This window comes from Rattus norvegicus, chromosome 1 (genome assembly GCF_036323735.1).
Source record: "Rattus norvegicus strain BN/NHsdMcwi chromosome 1, GRCr8, whole genome shotgun sequence".
Classification (NCBI taxonomy): domain Eukaryota; kingdom Metazoa; phylum Chordata; class Mammalia; order Rodentia; family Muridae; genus Rattus; species Rattus norvegicus.
The window spans coordinates 209436703-209457493 of NC_086019.1; the positions used below are offsets into that span (position 1 = coordinate 209436703).

At 52.5% G+C, this 20791-nt stretch overlaps 1 protein-coding gene and 1 long non-coding RNA gene across 2 annotated transcripts; one reads left to right on the top strand and one right to left on the bottom strand.

Annotated features, from left to right (window-relative positions):
• Positions 1 to 392: 392 nt before the first annotated feature.
• LOC108349678 (uncharacterized) lies at positions 393 to 11007 on the bottom strand. Its single transcript, XR_001836064.2, has 3 exons — positions 10854 to 11007; positions 10467 to 10717; positions 393 to 824 (listed from the first exon to the last, which is right to left on the bottom strand). It is a non-coding gene; the product is annotated as an uncharacterized LOC108349678 (long non-coding RNA).
• Positions 11008 to 16526: 5519 nt separating this feature from the next.
• Positions 16527 to 20383, top strand: Fgf4 (fibroblast growth factor 4). Its single transcript, NM_001389212.1, has 3 exons — positions 16527 to 16973; positions 17371 to 17474; positions 17880 to 20383. The coding sequence occupies exons 1-3, from the start codon at positions 16646 to 16648 to the stop codon at positions 18054 to 18056; spliced, it is 609 nt and encodes a 202-aa protein (NP_001376141.1). The 5' UTR covers positions 16527 to 16645; the 3' UTR covers positions 18057 to 20383.
• Positions 20384 to 20791: the final 408 nt, after the last annotated feature.

A 20791-nucleotide genomic window follows, 5' to 3' on the forward strand; every position in this document is an offset into this window, starting at 1 on the left:
GTTTTGGTGTTTGTTATTGTTGTTTGGTGTGTGTGTGCGCGCGCGCGTGCACGTGTGCACACGTGTTGCAGTGGTAGAGATAGAATCTGAGGTCTAGAACATGCCACACGGGCCATTGAACCACATCCCAGTGCAGTTGTGACATTTGTTTCAGCTTCCCCAGAACCATAACACCAGATCTTGGGTGAGCCTAAAAAGAAGAAGGGCCCATGGTGTAGAGAGGGGACAGATCAGCTCCCAGGCTCAAAGTTACCCAAGCTCCTGGGAGGTCAGAGGCCTCAGCCTAGAGGTAGCATGGGCATGTGAGGAAGCAGTGTTTCCTTCCACACAGAGGGGACTGGAGTAGGTCAGAGGAGGAACCTCAGAAGAAGAGTAGTGAGGGGTTTGGGGGGGTAGGAGGCCGAGTGGGGGTGGGGGTGGGGTGGAGGTAAGAACAGCCCAGGCTCTGTGAGTAAAGCCTTCATGGAGATTTTTCCCAGGAGGGTCAGGACTGAGCATTTAAAGTGGGACCGTCGTGAGGATAGGGTGGCAGCTCTGAGTACACAAAGTTGGACCAAGGATAACCACAGCAGCCTTGATGGAATATCCCACAATCCAGTGAGAGCAGGACTCCAGGCCGAGTTGGCAGACACACCTGAACTCAGCGGTGGCGGCGGCAGCACTCGATGCAGGGGACCAGAGTTCTCATCCCCATCCCGACAGATAAAATGTGGCCAGACACACGGTGAATATTACTCTGCCTCAAAAGGGAGGAAAATGCTGGGAGAGGGTTTGCTGCTGAGAGACAGAAGTCAGTCCCACGTCCCGTGTGCAGGATGCCAGATCTACAGAGAGACAGGATGATCTGTGTTATTTCAAGGCTAGCCTGGTCTACATAGGTTCAGGATAGCTGGGGCTATATAGAAAGACTCTCAAAAAAACAAAACAGGAAAGGGAAAAAACCAAATATGAACTGCATGGGACTCTGAGCTCACCCCAAAACTGTGCCAGGAGACAAGACACAGGTCCACACAGACACCAGCAAGAGTACCAGCAGTGCCTACAACAGGGAGCCAGGAGACTGCGAGTGGGTGCAGCCCTTTCCCGGTGAAGAAAATGTTCTAGAAAGGGCATCAGTGACAGCAAGGCATGCTCAATAAAAATTGATCAAGGTCACACCTCAGACAAGGGGACTGTGCAGCTTGTTTTAATGAAGACCTGATGCTGGAACTCAAGCCCAGGCTGATCTGAAACTTTTAACCATCCTCCTGCCTCCAACTCCAGAGTATCAGGATTATAGGGGTGAGCGCTCCTGCCTGGCCAAGTTGAGCATCTCAAGAGTTGCATCTGGAGAGGTCCAATGTAAGTGCTGGGACTCTCAGGTCTTCCTGTGACAGCTCTGTGGGTCAGGACCACCCCATGCAGTTCTATTACCCACCAGCAGGTGGCAGTGGCCTCAGGGATGAGCTCAGGTGTGGAGCTTGCTGGGGGCTGGGGGCCCACTATTTCCAGGTGAGGACACTAGTGGGGGTCTCTGCAGGTGATGGCTACTTGGGTGAGTCATGGTTGGCCACCCCAATAGGCTCAGGATTACACAAGATGGCACATGTGCAGGAGTAGGGGCTGGCAGGACAGGTGCTGTAGCCAGGAGAACCAGGACAGGGATATAGCTCAAGGGACTGGCTGAGCTTGGAAGAACAGGAGGGCTGGAAACATTTTCCACGCCATGCTGTGGTGGCTGACTGCTTCAGTTTCCCAGATGGGACAGAAGGGGAACTGAGACCCAAAGAACAGAAGCTGCTTGCTGGAAAGTGGGGAAAGCAGGGCTGTGACCAGACCCAATGTGGGCTCTAAACCCCTGCTGCTCACAGTGACTCACATGGTGCTCAGTTTCCTGTCTAAGACCCTGATTTTTTTTTTAGTTACTCTTTTTTTTAATTAATTTTTATTTCTATAAGTACACATAGCTATCTCCAGACACACCAGAAGAGGGCACCAGATCTCATTATGGATGGTTGTGAGCCACCATGTGGTTGCTGGGAATTGAACTCAGGACCTCTGGAAGAGCAGCCAGTGCCCTTAACCACTGAGCCATCTCTCCAGCCCTTTAGTTACTCTTTATTGCCAAGAGCTGACACTGCCCTGGACTCTGAGACAATGAGATAAAGCAACTGTGGCATCTGAAAGGCATTGGCACGCTGGGAAGAGGACCAGACTGCAGAGGGCACAGATCCCAGGAAAAGGATGTGAGGAGCAGGTGGTAACGTCCACAGAGAACATCTCTTTTCTTCCTCAGATCATAGACATGTCTAATCCCTCCTTGTGCCTAAAGAGACAAAGTGAGGTCAGGGTCTTAGCTACCCTAGGGCTAAGTGAGGGGCTAGAGGTAGAAGGAGTTCCTAGTGTAATCACAAGGAAACAAAGGTTTAAACCCCAGAACCAAGCCTTGGAGAGTCGTTTTTAGCCGCAGGATGACACAGGGAGGCAGACCGTTGGTGATCTTTTCTAAGGGTTCTCCATTGCTGGCTCTTTGGATAGCTTCCATGAGATCTTTCTCATAAGGAAAACTCCCCATTCTCCTCCTGGGAGAACACCAGCTGCCCATTAATCTCAATCTCTAGAAAGACCCTATCCCCACCCTCAATCCCCCGCCCCACCCCACCTCACTCCCTACCCCCATTCAATTCTGATTCCATCTCCGTGTCCGGCCCGGATACTCCTCCTTCACAGCGCTCACCAGCTCCAGGTAGGTCACCTCAAAACTGCGGGGTTTACAGCTTCCACCTCCCCGGGACAGGGCACTACAGACATCTCCCCAGCTCCCCACTCATTACTACCTGCTCCACGGCAGGGCCTAGTACCCTGATCTAAACCAGGGGTCTAGTCAAGCATGGTGGTACAGGCCTATCATCTCAAGATTCAAGAGGCTGAGGCCGGAGAATAACAAGTTTGAGGTCAACTTGGACTAAGGGTAAGGTCTGTCTCCAACCAACCAACCAACCAACCAACCAACTAACCTACCAATCAAACAACCCACCAACCAACCAACCCACCAACCAACCAACCAATCAACCCACCAACCAACCAACCAACCAATCAACCCACCAACCAAACAACCAACCAACCCACCAATCCACCAACCCACCAACCAACCAACCAACCAACCAACCAACCCACCAACCAACCAACCAACCAACCAACCAACCCACCAACCAACCAACCAATCCACCAACCAACCAACCAACCAACCCACCAACCAACCAACCAACCCACCAACCAACATGGCTCTGAAATACAGCTCACTAGCCAGACTGTGCTCCCAGGTGGCCTGGATAGAATGCCAGTGCCCAGACTGCTAGCAGCTCTTGCTTGCCTTTCAGGCCAGGAACCCCGATTTCACTTTAATTTATTATTTATTTACCTATTTATTTTGGTAAGTGCTCTTAGCGGATAAACCAGCCCCTGGTGACAGGGTCTCCCCATGTAGCCCTGGCTTGCCTGGGACTTGCTGTGTAGATCTGGCTAGCCTCAAACTCATAGATATCCCCCTGCCTCTGCCTCCCAAGTGCTGGGATTAAAGGAGTGCGCCACCACACCTGGCTAGGTATCCCTAATAAAGTGTACCCTAATGCTCATGAACTCAGTGGGCACACCAAGAGCTTCCGTGTGAACGGGGGCTTTGCACTCAATCATCCTGTGGGTTCTCCTGGTGACCCTTCAGCTTGACTGAAATGATCTCCACTTACAGATGGGTAAACTGAGGCATCGGAAGGGGTTCAGGCAGAAGGCTAGATCTGAGAGGCCTGGAGTAAGACCGCTCCACACCAATCAGGGACCCAGGAAACTCCCACCTTTTTCCTCTATATTTGTAATGTGATATCTGCTCAGCTGAGGCACAAAATGGCTGCTTAGGTGAGACCACAGGGGTGGTGCTGTAATGGCTGGTGCTGTGGTCACCTCCTGCATCAGATGAGGCTGTCTCTCAAATGGTGGGGTAGACCTGCATGCTGCTCCACACAACCCCCACCCATACCTACTCTGCTTTCTCATCCAGCCCTAAGCACTAGCTTCACACACCTAGCAGAGAGGAAAGGCCAGAGCAGTGTGGCCCACACCATCCAGACATCAGCAAGAGAGGTAAAACCAAGAGATGCTCTAAAGGGACATGGCAGGGACAACAGATGATGCTCTGAGCAAGACCATGTGTGTGGGGAGGCAGCGTCCAGGCTGAGACCCAAAGGACAAGAAGACACAATGAGTAGGTGGTGGCAAGTACAAAGGCTCTGGGGGGTGGGAAGGTCCTGGCTACAAGTAGCAAGGCCTGGCCACGGTCTCAGCATTTTGTCCCCAGTGTGGTTGGGGCTAGGGCTAAGGCCAGGCAGAGACCACCACATTCCATGCTCCCCACAAGCTGTTTGGTGGCTGATGCTGGCCTGCTCTTACCGCCTTCCTCACCCTTGCAGAGCAAAGGAGCACCAACCATCAACAGGATTTACCTTCAAGCCCCAGAGCCCCCTGCAGGGTCTGCAGGATTTTGGGTGATGTGCTGGGTCTCACTGGCTGGCCTTGAACTAACTTGCTGTAATCCTCCTGCCTCGGCTTTCCGAGGCAGTGTTTATAGATGTGAGCCTGATTGGACTTCCTGTACTAGCAACATATCTTGTTGACTGACATTGTATTAGTATAGTTTGCCTGTGAGCAGCCTCAGTGTACCTCAGTTTCTCTGTCCACTTACACTCCCCCACAACCTCTGAAGTGGGCAAAGCCTTAATGAAGCTTCATCCCTTCATCCAAGCCCCCTGGAGGTAGAAGCAGGAGGCCATCCTACTTTATACATTGAATTTGAGATAGCTTGGGCTACTTGAGACTCTATTTTTAAGTTGAAAAATAGAGTCTGGGAGAGGCTGGAAAGAAGGCTCAGTGTTTAAAAGGGCTCAGAGGTCCCAGCACCAAGGTAGAATAGCTCATGAGGACCTGTAACTCCAGCTCCAGGGAATCAACACCCTCTGGCCTCACAGAGCTAGGACAGGGAGCTAAGAGCTCATGCCTAGCCCAGGTCAGTCCCACATGGGTAGACAGAACATGAAGAGGTCAGGCTATGGAGAGAGGTGGCAAAGCATCATGGCTATGCCTCTGTCTGCACTAAGAAAGGCTGGCCAGTGTCCAGAACCAGGTCAGCAATGATTGACATCTTAACGAACTCTACAGCCTTAGTTGAAGTGATGGTGTGTTGGGGGGACCTGGCTCCCTGCTCTCAGGGGCTCCTGGCCCATCCCGGAGACAAACACATTTGTCCACACAGCGAGCTTCACAAGGGACCCACACATGTGTGGTCAGCTGGGCAGACAGGGACTCGTCTCCTTGACACTTCGGCACCTCCTCTGCTGCTCTGGTGACTTCCCAAGGATGCAGGAGTGGCTGCGAGGCCGAGTGTCCTCTGAGAACCATCACAGCCAACAGGCTTTATTTTAGTTTTTGCAATGGGTTTGCTGTCAGGATTTCCATGGGTCTCTCGGAGCTCCAGATGCTGGATCTGTATTTAACTCGGACGAGTGGTGGAGAAGCTACTGACCTGGGCAACCTGGTTCCTGGGGGTGGGGGGTTGGGGGGGTGACCCCTAGGCTTGGAGTGGCTATTTTAAAGGAGGCTGCCATTTGGTCTTTGCCAAAATAGTTGAAAGACCCCCAAAATAGCATCCGGGTCTGCCCTGGCTTAGACGGCATCACATGCAGGCTTAGAGCAGGCGTGTGGTCTGCCAGCAAGCAGGCAGCAGAGACTGCTTGTCACCCAGGACACGGCTTAGGAAAGGCCTTTGGGCTGCCTCACAGGGCCAGTGTCCCTAGCCCTGCAGGGTAACATAAGGGAGGAGGAAGCATAGGAGGGGTGGCCAGGTCCTGAGAGCCCAAGGAGCTGGCCTCAGAGCTGCGGCTGGGTCAGGTGTCCTTAGTGGGGCCCCAGGTTTTGGGCAGCATAGGTGGCTTCCTTTTTAGATTATGGCTATGGGGAAGGGAGAATATATCTCTCTCCCTGAAGGGAACAGAGAGGTCAAGACCTCACTCAAGGTGTGAGGGAAGTGTCTGTCACCTAGCAAGGCTTCCTGAGTTTCTTAGGTTCCAATGAAGGCAGGGGAGTGGGGTGTACAGGGCCTGGCTTAGTGGGGTACCCTGGGCTTGGCTTAGTGGGGTGCCCAAGACATGGCTTAGTGGGGTGCCCAGAGTCTGGGGAGAGCCAGTGTCAAGCCAGGTTCTAGAAGTTATTTTTTCTTTTTTAAAACAAGTTTTGTTTTCTTTGCTGTTTCTTTGAAACAGGGTCTCACTATGTAGACAAGGCTGGCCTGGAACCACAGAGACCCTCCTGCCTGTCTCCTCAGTGCTGGGATCAAAGGTGTGCGTCACCATCAAGCAGCCTATACCTTTAATCCCAGCACTAGGGAGACAGAGGCAGGCGGATCTCTGTGAGTTCGAGGCCAGCCTGGTATACAAAGTGAGTCCAGGACAGCCAGGGCTACACAGAGAAACCCTGTCTCAAAAAAAATAAACAAACAAGAAAAGGTACAGGCCACTGCAGCAGGTCACATGTGTGAGCATACGCATAGTGAGGGCAGATGTCCACGGAGTCCAGAAGAGGGAGTTGGAGTCCCTGGAGCTATAGTGACAGTTGTGAGCTGTCGTTTAATGAAGGTGCTGGGACTCTGACCCGGATCTTCTGCAAGAGCCACAGAGCGAATAACGACTAACCCGTCTCTACAGTTCTCTGGAGGGACTTTTCCAGAACATGTGTGGCTCAGTGAGGCCCCCAGTTTGACAAATTTACTCAGATCCTGCCTCCAAGATACCAGACCGAACCTGCACTTACAAGTGCTCCCTGCCCTCTGAATTCCAGTGTGAGGAGGGGCTATAGGGGTTCTGGATCAATGGGCCAACAGAGATGCCCTGACCTGGATGGCTGAGTCACTGGGTGAGTCTTTGAGCTAGATGGCAGATCACTAGGTAAACTGAGGCCCCGGAGGTGTCCATGGAGCCCCTCCTCCCATGAGCTGTGAACATACTTGTCCCTTGGGCTGCTCCTGGGGACATTGGTGCAAGAGGCAAAAAGCAGAGAAACAGGCAGGTGACCTTGAGCCGTTCCAAAGCTCCCACACAGAGCACTCAACCCCGTCCCAGAAGAGTATTTGTGAACGTTGCACCAGTCCTGCCCTCAAAGGGGCTCTGCTGGATTTTTCCAGGTCTCCAGCGATGAACCTGTCCAAAGGCAGGCCGGTCTCTCCCCAGAGGTCAAGGTGAGATGAAGCCAGGAAGGGAAGGTTCTCCAGCCCCACCTGCAGTTACTGAGCAAGGCCCACACCTCCTACTGTCAGGAGAGGGAACAGAGATGCACCCTGAGGGGCTCTGGAGAGAATGGCTGTAGGCTTAGGAGTTCCCCTTTCTCCACTCTCCCTTTCTGGGCTTCTTTCTTCCATTTAACACCCTTTCCCTGAGGGCTGACTTAGCTGACTGTAGTTTGGACAAAAGTCTTCTGTGTCCTTGCAACTTGCAGGTGGCAGACGCCCTAGTGCAGAACCCACAAAAAGGACCCTGCACTGTCCCTGAGCAAGGCCACCAGACACCTTCTTCCCTCTGCTCAGGTCTGGGAGGACCCCAAGGAGCAGTGGTGGATACAGTTATTGTCTCTCATGGGCCCCAAACGAATGTGTGTATAGACAGTCTAGAATCAAATAGAGCAGTGCCTGGAGCTGGCGGTCCATCCTTCAATGCCTGAGGGGAAGGGAATCTTTGCACTGTCAAAATATTAAAAGAGGCCCCTAGGGCCCCTGCACATGGGACATTAGTTAGTTAAAGAAGCGGAGTTGGGGTTGGGGATTTAGCTCAGTGGTAGAGCGCTTGCCTAGCAAGCGCAAGGCCCTGGGTTCGGTCCCCAGCTCCGAAAAAAAAAAAAAAAAGAAGCGGAGTTATAGCAGAGGGCCAATGGAGCTCTTGCCTAACACAAGAAGCGGGTTCCACCCCCAGCACCACAAAAACAGGAATGGAGGCTTGAGCCTGTCAACTCAACACTCAGAAAGCAGAGGCAGGCATCTCTCTGGGAGTTCAAGGCTAGCCTGGTCTACGTAGTGAGATTCTGTCAATAGAGAGGTAGATAGGTAGGTAGGTAGGTAGGTAGGTAGGTAGATAGATAGATAGATAGATAGATAGATAGATAGATAGATAGATAGATAGATAGATAGATAGATCTCAAGCTTGATCCCTTAAACCCACATGGTTTTTCTTGGTAGAAGGCAAAAATGGACTCCCACAAGTTGTCTTCTGACCTCCACATTGGTACTGGAGTATGTATGTGCTACTAAACACAAGTCCTACAGAGCCAAACTTGGTGGCTCATGCCTTTAATTCCAGTACTCAGGAGGCCGAGTCAGAGAGAGCTCTGTGAGTTCAAGGCCAGTCTGGCCAAAAAGCAGGCTCCAGGACAGCCAGAGCTGCACAGTAAGACCCTGTCTCAAACAAACAAAAGAACATAATTCTAGAGAGGTGGGTTCTATGGTTAAGAGCACTTATTACTCTGGCAGAAGACCTGGGTTCAATTCCCATCACCCACAGGGTGGCTCACAACCATCAGTAAGTCCAGTTTCAGGGGGTCCGATGTCCTCTTTTGGCGTGTAAGGGCACTGTATACACACGGCGCACACATGCAGACAGATCCACAGATACACTGCTAATGCTGTCTGCCCAGCATCTGTGAATGAGGTATTCTGTTCCGGAACTCACTGCACCAAATTCCATTCCTACTGTGGAAGAGTTATGGGAAAATTGTCTTCTACAGTTCCAGTATTTGGGTTTCACGAGAGGTTATGGGGTTTGTAGTAATTTATACGAAAACTTGGATTTCAGACTTTGGACGGTGCAAGGAAGGCCTGGTGTGGTGGGAGGCTGAGGCAGGAGAATTGCTGTGAGTTCTAGACCAGTTTGAATTAGCAGCATAAGACTGACTCAGAAGAAGAAAGGAAGGGCAGGAGGCTAGGAGGAGCCACTGAGTCTCACGCATGAGGTCTCCTTCTGATGGGGCCAACCTGTCTCACGACACATTTCCTAAAACTCTACCTAGGAACATCATTCTAGCTCCAACGTTACAGTAAACCAGTGGGGCTCAGAGAGAGCAAACGACTTCCCCGGAGCCACACAGCCCACCAGGGAAGGATGGGGCTCAGCTCCTCTGCAGTCTCTGTCCTGGGACCTGAGAATGCTCATCTATGCTGGGGAAGTGAGTCGTGCCAGTCAGGGAAATTTGCAGGATTTCTTTCTGTCCATTTTCCTTCCCCCTTTGAGGAAGAAAAGGGAAAAGAACCACGCATGGCAGGATGTCACTCCCAGCCAGAGCCCAGTCTAGAACCTTCCTTGGGCTCAGCCCATCTGGGGCTGGGGGCAGGGCACACAGTGGCCAAGTCTGACCTTTAAAATGACCTTTTCCCATCCCCATGGTAATTCCTCTGAGGTCTCCCAGGGCTGTGAGCTCCTACCTGCTCCACCCACACCCTTACACACACATGCCAAAACTCCATCTTCCCCTGATCCTGTGCCCACACCAGAGGCAGACTCTTTGGGTCTCCAGGAGAAACTAAGGGCCTCAATTGTTAGGTTTATGGGGAGAAACAAGTGAGGGAGAAACCACCCTAGACTGTGCTGCTCCCAGTCTTCCTAATACAGTCTCTCTTTCACTGGGACCCAGTTGGGGACTTCAGGCCTGAAGGCATTTCCAGACACATCCATGTAGTAAATGGAGATCAGGAATTCAGGCTTTGTATCCCCTTTATAAAGTACACACACACACACACACACACACACACACACACACACACACACACACTCCTCACAGGCCCCTCCCCAACCCCTCCATATCTCCCCTGGTACCCCCCCCCACTCCTCACAGGCCCTCCCCACGTCTGCCCTGGCACTCCCCCATTTTTTCAGGTACCTGGAGTACCTACTTCCTGAAGGCCACTCTTTTTCAGCCTCAGGTCTTGCTCTAGGACTGTCAGCATAGATACTCTGGGTAAAGACTCACTGATGGGGATGGGCTCTGGGCAGGTCTCAGCTCCCCCCGGTCTTGCTTACCACTATTCTCTGAGAATGGAGGTAGGGAGGAGGACATTCCCCTCTCCAGCTTTGGGGAGCTTCTCCTGGCCTTGGTCTTTGATTTGCCTAAGGATGAGGGGACTGGGTGTCACATCTGTGGCCTCCTAGTGAGCAGGTGGTTCCTGGTGGTCTTGTCACCTCATGGGGCTTGCGGCACCCAAGGGCAGAATTGGATCCTGTGCTGTTACTACTAGATAGCTCTGTGACCTGTGACCTGTGACCTTGAGCTAGCTGTCAAGTGCTGTGTACTGTAGTAAGCCCCCCCCCCCCCGTCATGGATTAGAGGACACATGACAGAGCTTGGCCAGGCAAAGGCAGTGCCAAGCCTAACTAAGCCACCCACACCTAGCCTAATGAACTTACCTAGAAGAGAAGGCTTCAGAGTTCCAGTCACCTGGTCCTTAGCCTGTGCAGTGTCTGGTTCTGATTTCTTCCATGTTTTCCAGCAACACAAGAAGGCAGATCAGAACCCCGAGAGTCAGAGGGCCAGCAAACTGCTGCTAGCCAGCTCGGCAGTCAGCCTGGGCAGGCCAGAAGAGTCGTGGAACATGTGGCCTGGACCCCATATACAGGCAGGGCGGCAGTGCATCTGCATCCCTAGTATCCTGACCTTTCTAGAACCAAGCACAGATGGGCCCATTTAGGTCTTAGAGAATTCTCCAAAATGACAGATTCAACATCACAATCTGACAGATGGGCCAACTGAGGTCCTTCTCTCTGATGCCATGGCTTCTGGCATGATCCACATACCTGCTCCTGGGGCTTCTGCTTTACTGATCCACAATCACAGGAGCTGTTACAGTCAGACCCTAGTGACCAGCACCAGGACAAAACCTGGCAAAGAAACAGAAGGCCATTTCTGGGTACAAGAACTCCATAAAGAGCCAGGTGCCTGGGGTTGGGGATTTAGCTCAGCGGTAGAGCGCTTGCCTAGCGAGCGCAAGGCCCTGGGTTCGGTCTCCAGCTCCGGGGGGAAAAAAAAAAAAAAAGAAAAAAGAAAAAAGAGCCAGGTGCCAACCTTAAATCCCAGTACTTGGGAGGCAGAGTTAGGCAGTTTAAGGACAGCCGGGTCTACAGAGCTAGTTCTAGGACAGCCAGGGCTACACAGAAAACCCCTGTCTAGAAAAGAAGGAGGAGGAGGAGGAAGAGGGGAGAAAGAAGAAGAGGAAGACCCCCATAAGCATAGAAGTGTGGTTGCGGGCTGGAGAGATGGTGCAGCGGTTAAGAGCACCGACTGCTCTTCCAGAGGTCATGAGTTCAATTCCCAGCAACCACATGGTGGCTCACAACCATCTGTAATGGGATCCGATGCCCTCTTCTGGTGTGTCTGAAGACAGTTATAGTGTACTTGTATATGATAAATAAATAAATCTTTAAAAAAAATATTGAAAAGAAGTGTGGTTGCCAGGAAACAATAGTTATTATAGACAGAGTTTTGTGTAACCCAGGCTGACTTCAAGCCATAGGTAAAGAGGGATAACCTTGAACTTCAGATCCTCCTGCCTCCACCTAAGTTCTGGGACGGCAGGTTAGCACCACCACACCCAACTTAATGTGTCTGGGGATTGACTGTGGCCCGGGCCTCGCTAAGTGAGCATTCTTCTAACAGCCCCGACCTCAAAATGCCTTTTTAAAGATGTCCTTAGCCAGGTTGGGTGGTGGTGGTAGTGCAGGCTCACACATTTATTCCCAGCACTCAGGAGGCAGAGGCAGGTGCGTCTTGGAAATTTGAGGCCAACCTAATCTAGGACAGCCAGCCAAGGCTACACAGAAACCCTGCCTCGAAAAACCAAAACCACACAAAACAAAACAGAAACCAAACTTATCCAAGCTCAGGGGCTCACCACGGAGCTGCAGGTGATGAAGTTCACATCAGCCTGTTCTCCATGGAGACTGTGTGAGAGAAGAAAGCCTGAAGGGCCACAGAGAGGGCTTGGTGTGTAAGAACGCTTGCTGCCAAGCCTGACAACCTGAGTTCAAACACGTTGAACCAAAACCAACTTCTGGAAAGAAGAGAACTTGCTCTTGCCAGGGACCAGGGTTCTTTTCCCGGCACCCACGTGGCAATTTTACAGTGATCAATGACTCCACTTCTGGGGGGATGACACCCCCTTCAGCCCTCCTTGGATAGTGCTTGCGTGTAACACACATGCATGCAAACTCAGTGGCAGGGGTGTTGGCCTCTCAGTGTGACATCATGGTCCAATCCCCAGTACTGCCAAGTACCTGGAAGGCCCAGCAGTGCCCCCCACACTCCATTGTAGAATTACGATGTAAGCCAGCATTCTCAGGAAGGGCTGAAAGGGGTCAGATAAGCAAGGGTAAATTGGTGAGGGTAGTGGCACTGTGTGTCACAGCAGCTCCAAGGGAGAATCCTGAGGGTCCACAGAAAAAACCAAGGGGCCACCAAAAATGTGACAGTCTGGGCGGTAGAATATTATTCAGTCTTCAAAAAGAAGGGAATTCAGACACACACAGCACCTGTACCTGCTGAATAAATGGAATAGGTTCCAGGCAGTGAGCCAGCCCAGGCACAAAGGGCCACACACTGCTAGGCAGATCCCTGGAGTCCCTAAAGCCCTGAGCTCCACAGGATGTGGGCTCAAAGGGGTGGGGGAGGATGAGTCAGCATTTGAGGGGAACACAGTTTCAGTCTGGGGAGATGAGAACATTCTGGAACTGGATGGTAGTGTCTACAGGACAACAGAACAGTACTGAGAGCCAGTTCTCTCCTTCCACCGTGTGGGTTCCTGAGTTTAAAGTCAGGCTTGGGGTCCTGCAATGTGCCTTTATCTGGAGGGCGATTTTTTTTCTTTTTTTCTTTTTTTTTGGACAGGGTTGAGACAGGGTTTCACTATGTAACCTTGGCTAGCCTGAAACTCTAGGTTAGTCTCTCAGAGATCTACCTGCCTCAGCCTCCTGAGTTCTGGGATTAAAAGCGAGCACCACCAAGCTATGCCAATTTTATTTTGTTTTTGTTTTTAATGCTAAAATATTAGCTGACCTCCCCCCTCAGTTTGGAGGCCCAGAGGAAACGCGTCAGCTCTGAAGTTCTCAGCAGACCCACCTGCCAGGCCTTCCCCCACCCCCATCCGTCTGCATAAAGACATTGCTGAGACAAGAAGAGGGATTTAAACTGGGAGAGCCAAGCTGATTTGTAAAGTTTACCCTGGGCCCTGCCCAGAGAACAGCCTCCTTCTGCCTTGGGCCCAGAACCTAATTTTTATGCATTCTTATTCTTATGACAATGAAGCTGCTGATCTTACTTAACAGCTAAGCTGGCTACCTGGAGAAGTCCTGCTCCTAAGGAGAAGTAGTTATTCAAGGGGATGGCTCTGGGACTTTTTAAGGAATAGGTCACACAAGGTCACACTCTGAGGGCTGGCCTGGGCTGGACTGCAGGCTTCAAGGTGTCCTGCCACTGGCTCACCTGTCAGCCTCCAGACTACTGGAGGATGATTTTTGTGAACATTCTCCACAGACCTGGGCCACTCCTCAGAGACCAGAACTTGCTGTCAGCCAGGCCTGATCTGAGGCACCCTACCACCACCACCCCCCCAGACTTTGTGCAGTCTCTTCTCAAAGTCCCTCCCCCCCCCCTTTGCCTTGCTGGTACCCTGTTCCCTACATCTGGCCCTCAATTCTCTTTGTAGCTGAGGGTAACCTTGAACTTTTGATCCTCCTCCTGCTTCCAGCTCCCTATGGATGGGATTGTAGGTGTGCACCACCATGCCGGGGTTATTCAGTGCTGGGGATAAAGACTGGGGCCTCACGTGTGGCCGATGAGCACTCTACAAGTGAGTCACATCCACAGCCCACAACAGCCACCATTTCTTGTGTTCGTTTTGTAGACTGGGACATGAAGAGCACTCTACAAGTGAAAAGTCATATGTAACAACGGGTTGGAGGCTAGACTTGAACCCAGAGCTGGTGGTTGCAGGGTGTGTCCCAAGTTCATAATAGACTAGACATTCAGGGGCCTGTGGCAGGGCAGAGGGGCCCAGGACCCCAACTCAGATAAGCCAAAGCCACCTTACTCCATCCTGTCTGTCCCAGGCACTTAAAAGCTTCAGTCTCTAGCCTGAAGCCATTGGCAGACTTGCTCCCAGCCTGGCTTAGCCAGTAGCCACTGGTCCACAAGCATCATTGAACACTTACTGTGTGTGCTCCAAGGCCTGGAGCTAGACCTGTGATCACACCATGATGGTAACAATTTCAGCAGGGGGAGGGGCGATAATAAATGGAGGCTTCTTTTGTTTTGATCCGTGTATCCCTGGCTATACTGGAACTGAATCTGTAGACCAGGCTGGCCTTGAACTCAGAGATCCTCCTATCTCTGCTTCCAGAGTACTGGGATTAAAGGCACATGCTCCCACCTTCCAGCAAATGAAGATTTTTGTTTGGGTTGTTTTTTGAGACAGGGTCTTATTCTGTAACCCAGATTGGCTTGGAACTCATTAAATAGACCAGGCAGGCCTCAAATTCACAGAGATGCACCTGTCTGCCTCCTGGGTGCTGGGATTAAAGGTAGGACACCAAACCTGGTCCCAATAAAGGTGTGAATTGGCTGCAAGCAGAGTGGGGGGGGGGGGCGCACACAGATATCAGGGAGACTGAGGTCCTAGGGCAGCCTAACGGAGGAGGAGTCCTGCGCCAAAAGATCTCTGGGTCTTCCTTCTAGGGAAAGGGCTGGAAGTTGGACAGGCATGAGGTAGGGAGTCTAGTGACAGACTAGGGTTAGTCCACATGAGTCTTATCCTCCCCGGTGCTCCCATATTCTCCCTAACACTACTGAACATGGAGAAGAGCCTGAAGCACTTACTGAAGGTTCCACAGCCTGGAGCAAGAAGCAGGCCCCACAGGAGTTGGAAGATAGTGCCCAATTGTGATCCTCCTGACTACTTCACTGTCAAGAGCACCCCACAGGGTGTAGTGGCCAGCAGTTCCTTCGGCAGTGTCACAGAGCCAGGGATGCACTCCCAGATTGAGTTGGGGTAGGGGAACCTGTTTGCCACCAGAAGCTGAAGTGCAGGGCAATGACCTAGATCTGACCCAGGCCTGGGTCCCAGCCTCTGAAAGGAACACCCAGGAGTGCCCAGACAAAGGCCTGCAGCCCTCCTCACTCACAGCAGGGGAATTAGGGACCCTGGGATGGGAAGGGATGTTTCTCAGCAGGGTGTGTGTGTGTGTGTGTGTGTGTGTGTGTGTGTGTGTGTGTGTGTGTGTGTGTAGCTGGCTTTGCTCCCTGGCCAGCAAGGCCAGCAGCAGCTCTACCAGTCACTGGAGGACCCGGGTATCCCAGGCTGCCAAGTGCATCAGAATGCCTCATTAAGAGATTTGGAGACATGGTCTAAACCCCACTAAGGGATAGGTAGATGTTCAAGTGTATCCTCTGGGGCTCAGGACTGACCTGGCTGCGTTCCCTTTGGTGTTCTGAGTAAGGACCAGGAATGATTGGTGCAAGCCCAAAGACAGAGGGCAGAAGGAAATCACAGCTCCCAGAAGCTCCTGCCCAAGCTACTGATTCCTCAGTGAGGAGTGTGGCAGGCTCTGAGGCTCCTCCATCAGTGGCCAGGTCACCTGCTGGCTCCAGGCTCCTCAGATACCACAGAACAGGGACATTCACACCTAGGTGAGCAGTGCCAGGGCTCTGCCCAGTCCACCCCCATCAGGCCATAATGGCCACAGTTGGGGGAGGGGTGCTGGTGGGGGAAGGGACCATTCCAGAACCTTAGGGTTTGGCATGCTCCTGGGTTGGGAAGGTCTGGCCTCCACACTTGGAAATCCCTGCTCTGGAGTCAGAGGTAGGGAACTGATGACTCTAAGAGCCCAATGTTCTGCCAGCTTTCTGTCCTTCCTTCCCTTGGGGTACCTACGAGGGGAGTGCGGGTCTGTGCTTGTCCCTTCATGTCCTTGACCTGAGTTCTCTTAGAAGCGCCCACTCCCGTAGTTCAGGCTTCCCACCACCTGGAAGACCGTTACATTTCCTAGCCTCTGGGGCCAGACCATGTCTTGCTTCCCTCCTATCGTGCTCCCCCCAATCCCCGGCCTCCTTAGAGTTACACCCTGATAGCCAAGCCACTGTGACTTGCTGCCTCCCACCCTAGCTCAAGCCAGTCCTTGCCAGCAGAAAGGACCCAGGTTCTGGCGGCTCCCAAGGGTCCCGTAAGGAAGGAGTATAGGAGATGCCCTGGGGAACAAATAACCAAGGGGCGGGATCAACAGGTTCGAGTGCTGGGCGGAGACAAGAGTGAGGGGTTGGGGTCTCTCCAGGTGACAGTAGCCACCGCCCAGCCCGCGCCTCCTCCCCCGGCGGTGATTGGCAGGCGGCCTGCGCCCCGGCTCCCAGGCGACCGACGCCCCGCGGGCAGGCGAGTAGGAGGGGGCGCCGGCTATATATACCACTGCTCGGCGGGGCTGGGCGCGCGGGGACTGTCCCGCCACCGGCGCTTGCCCGTTTGCTCTCGTGGCTTCGACTTGCGCGCAGCACTCACCGAACTCACGGCCCGCCGCTCGGGCTCACGCACGGCCCGCGGGCCGGAATGGCGAAGCGCGGGCCGACTACAGGGACGCTGCTGCCCGGGGTCCTGCTGGCCCTGGTGGTGGCCCTGGCGGACCGAGGGACCGCCGCACCCAACGGCACGCGGCACGCCGAATTGGGGCACGGCTGGGACGGCCTGGTGGCCCGCTCGCTGGCACGCTTGCCGGTGGCCGCGCAGCCCCCGCAGGCGGCGGTCCGCAGCGGCGCAGGGGACTACCTGCTGGGCCTCAAAAGGCTGCGGAGACTCTACTGCAACGTGGGCATCGGATTCCACCTGCAGGTGCTGCCCGACGGCCGCATCGGCGGTGTGCACGCGGACACGAGGGACAGTGAGTTCGGGGCGCGCCGAGAGGGTGGGGTCCCGGGCAGTAGTAGTCCTGGGGACCGAGTGGACTCGAGCTCCGTCCCCTTGGGCTCGAGGACTGCGAGCGCACCCGGCGGTCGGGCTCCGCCTCCCGCCTTCGGAAGCCTGGGCTCCCGGTGCCGAATTCCAGCGCTTTCACTCGCCCGCACCCACGGGAGCCCGGGACAAGCGCCCAGACTGAGGCCGGACTTGGGGGCTACCGGCAGACAGGAGACGAGCTCTTAATGCGTTGGGGACCCTGGGCTTTTCACCCCCACTCACCCCAGCATCGAGATCCCAAGAGTCTCAGAGTCGGAGGGTCTGTGTGAGCCCAGGGTCACCTACTACGCTTTTCTGACCTGCGTCCCGCCCCCCCCTCCCAGGCCTTCTGGAGCTCTCTCCGGTGCAGCGGGGTGTGGTGAGCATCTTCGGAGTGGCCAGCCGGTTCTTCGTGGCCATGAGCAGCAGGGGCAAGCTCTTCGGTGTGGTGAGTGCCCTCGGGTCTGGCTGGGCACCTGTTGGGGACAGTGTGCAAGACTAGCAGGATTTATAAACCCTTCACCCCCAAACACTTGTGTCTTGGTCACAGAGGACTGGCAGTAGGGTCGCCAGGTCTTAAGGTTTTCAGCCAAAGTAGCCAGAGGCAGGCTGAGTTTCCAAACCAAGAAAACTTACCCGATTCCCTCCTGCGTGGGTTACTTACTGATCCAGGGAGAGAGAATTGGGCCCCAGCAGGCAGGGCAGGCGGCAGGAGATACTAAGTGGATAGGGGCAAGTCCGCCTACAGTGGACTTGTCACCTCCTTGAAGTCAGGGTCAATCCTGACTCCCCGCTTACTTCTTGGGCCCCGACTGCAGCAGGTCCCTGGCTCACTCCGTGTCCTCTTTCCCAGCCTTTCTTTACCGACGAGTGTAAATTCAAAGAAATACTTCTCCCCAACAACTACAATGCCTACGAGTCCTACGCATACCCGGGCATGTTCATGGCCCTCAGTAAGAACGGGCGGACCAAGAAGGGGAACCGAGTTTCGCCGACCATGAAGGTAACCCACTTCCTTCCTAGACTGTGACTCTCCGAAGCCCTGCCTCAGCCTCGGAAGCACACCCGACCCCTCAGGAGGAGCACTTTCTCTCGATGGATAATTGTTTGCAAAAACAAGCCTAAGATATTTAAATTAATTATTTAAATATGTATATATGGACAGCCAATTATTTATAAGTCTATGTATTTTCATTTTCTGGCGGAAAATGACCAAAAGAACAAACAAATCAAATGCAGCTCGGACCTCTTTGGTACAGTGGGACAAACTTTTTCCTTCACTCTCAAAGATCGGGCTGTGCTGCTGTTTCATATGTGCCTCTAAAACGTGGTGACATCAGATTCCAAGGGTGCCTGGCCCCTCTGTCTGGAAAGGCCTGCTTGGGTCCTCTGAGTCAGTGAGAGGAGGACCCTAAGCTTCCTCCTGTCCCGGAGCATCCTGCAGCAGCCGCTCCCTCAGCTCCCTTTGGTATGAACCCTGTCGGATCGGTTTACTCCAGGGACAGAAGTGCGTCCTGGAAGTCCTCCCGCCTCTGTTTTTAGATCTCCAAGACTGATCTTTGAACTCTCTTGCAGTCAATCTTCTTGGACCTACCGGATGGGAGACCCTTAGACAACTTTATAAACTCCTGTTTGCCTTCTTTTTTACTGGCCAACAGGGCGCATGGCTTGTAGCCACTGGAACTTTGTAAATTCCCTGGAAAAAGGAACTAGGAATGGACAAGATGCGTGTGCCACAACTCCAACTCTAGGGATGAAATTGTTTTGTGATAGAGGATGACATGTCGGGGATATAACAATGTATTTTGCAAAAATCAAATTGAGAAAAACAGGCTTCCCTGAATTTGGGGGTCTTTTGTATTGGGACTCCATAATTTAAAGGTGAGCTGTCCTTCCCATCGGGGCAGCCCTTATGCAGGCAGACTGCAGGAGTCCGCATTCCAGTGCTGCGCCAATGTGAAACGCATTCTATTCCCATCTACCTCAGAGTTCCTGAGTCCCTGGTGGCCAAGCTGGAGGCTCTGCTGGGTGCGTCTGCCTGTTTCTCTTCCACATGTAGCATCTCTCAACCCGCTGGTCTCTTGTCACGTTTCAGCTATCTTTACCCAATGATTTACTTTTAGTAAGGGGTATTCATGGTGAAAATATGCGCGGCCAGCTGTCGGAGTGCAGTATATGGTCACCAAGTCAAGTAACCCTTATATTTTTCTTTATATATTTTACGAATGTCACCCCTGTCACCGAGACCGAGATGGAGGAGCAGGGTCGGCGGCATTTAAAAAAAGGGCTGAGGTGAGGGAGGACATTTAATTTTAATGAATGACTTTGGAGTTTATACAAAATGACCTTCGCTCACTACAGCGAATGTCTCAAATGCTTCTCCCCAAGACGTTAAGACTCTGCTGGGAGGCTTCTGAGCCTCCTCCCGAATTAACTTTATGAGAGGGTACAGACAGCAAGACGGGAAAATCTGATTGGCATTTTTTTTTGTCTTTCACATTCCTTTAGAAGAAAACTCTTTGTTTGAATGCTAATGGGATACTTAAAATACTATTCTGCAGCGCTGCCCTAGAAGGAAGAAGCCACGCCCCAAAGTTGAGGTGGGAGCATGTCCCAAACTTCCCTTTCTGTCTGGGGCTCACAGGCTGATACAGATTTTGTGTTTTTTAAGCCAGGCCCTAGACTCCAAGAGTGTTGGGGAGAAGATAGTTGAAGGTCTTTTGTTTTTGTTATTTTTTAAAGACTGGGTCTCTTAGCCCAGGCTGGCCCTGAACTTGCTATGTCATTAAAGATGACCTTGAATTTCTGATCCTCTTGCCCCATTTCCAAGTGCTAAGGTTACAGGCCTTGCCCACCACACCCACTCATTAGGTGATGGGAATTGAAATCGAGTGTGTGCTAGACCACTCAGCAGAGCTAAGCCTCCCTCTTTTTTGTGGGGGAGGAAATGTGGGGGTCTTATTCGGTAGCCCAGGCCAGTCTCCTGCTTGAATTGTGTTGAGACTACAGGTAGAAGACTCCTGCTCTGCTCTGATGGGATTCTCTGCTGCTATGTTGCCTCAGGCTGGCTGTGGTCCTACCTGACACCTATTACCTGTTTCTTCAGCCTGTTAGCTTCCTTTCCTGTGCCCAGGGACAAGATTGTATCTTTGGAACTTTGTTACTAAATGGATTTGGGTTTCTGTATCCGCCCCTGTTACCGAGTCGGTCTGTAGTTACTACAGGTGTCGACCCAGAGATGGTATGTGCTATGCACACTGGATGCTCCATCCAAGAGAAGCATTCAATCATGTATAGAGAGCCCCCACGGACTGGGAGTGACTGAGAAAGATATTAAAATGACAAACGTATCTGGAAGCACCTGTGTCTGTTTTTATCTTTTTCTATTTGCAGCTGAGCAGGATAGGAGCCGGGAGACTGGTTTTTGCCAGCTCTGTGTCCAGCAAATGTGGCTTGGAAAACAGTCCCAAAGGCAAAGGTGTCACCAAGTTTTACCACATCCTAGTGTTTTCCCTCAGTGGGACGCTGTTGCTGCCTACCCAGTCACTGACCCGGGTCTATAGATCTGTGTTTGCACCCTGAATACTTGCCCCATGAGGCAGAAACTGGTCAGGATGAACAGTCAGCACATAATATATGTGGTTGACTTCAGCCAACTGCTCTCCGTGAAAATAGGGGATCAAATTACAAGTCATAAAAGATAGCGGATCACAGGTTGACTGTTTCGTAAAGTTTTTGCTCATTTATTTTTGGAGACCTCAGCAG

Bases quoted from the DNA above. Each gene is read 5' to 3' on its own strand.
- Fgf4 (NM_001389212.1), top strand. From the start codon at position 16,646: ATGGCGAAGCGCGGGCCGACTACAGGGACGCTGCTGCCCGGGGTCCTG. The intron at 16,974-17,370 runs GTGAGTTCGGGG...CCCCCCTCCCAG, and splicing joins GCACGCGGACACGAGGGACA to GCCTTCTGGAGCTCTCTCCG. The intron at 17,475-17,879 runs GTGAGTGCCCTC...CCTCTTTCCCAG, and splicing joins GGGGCAAGCTCTTCGGTGTG to CCTTTCTTTACCGACGAGTG.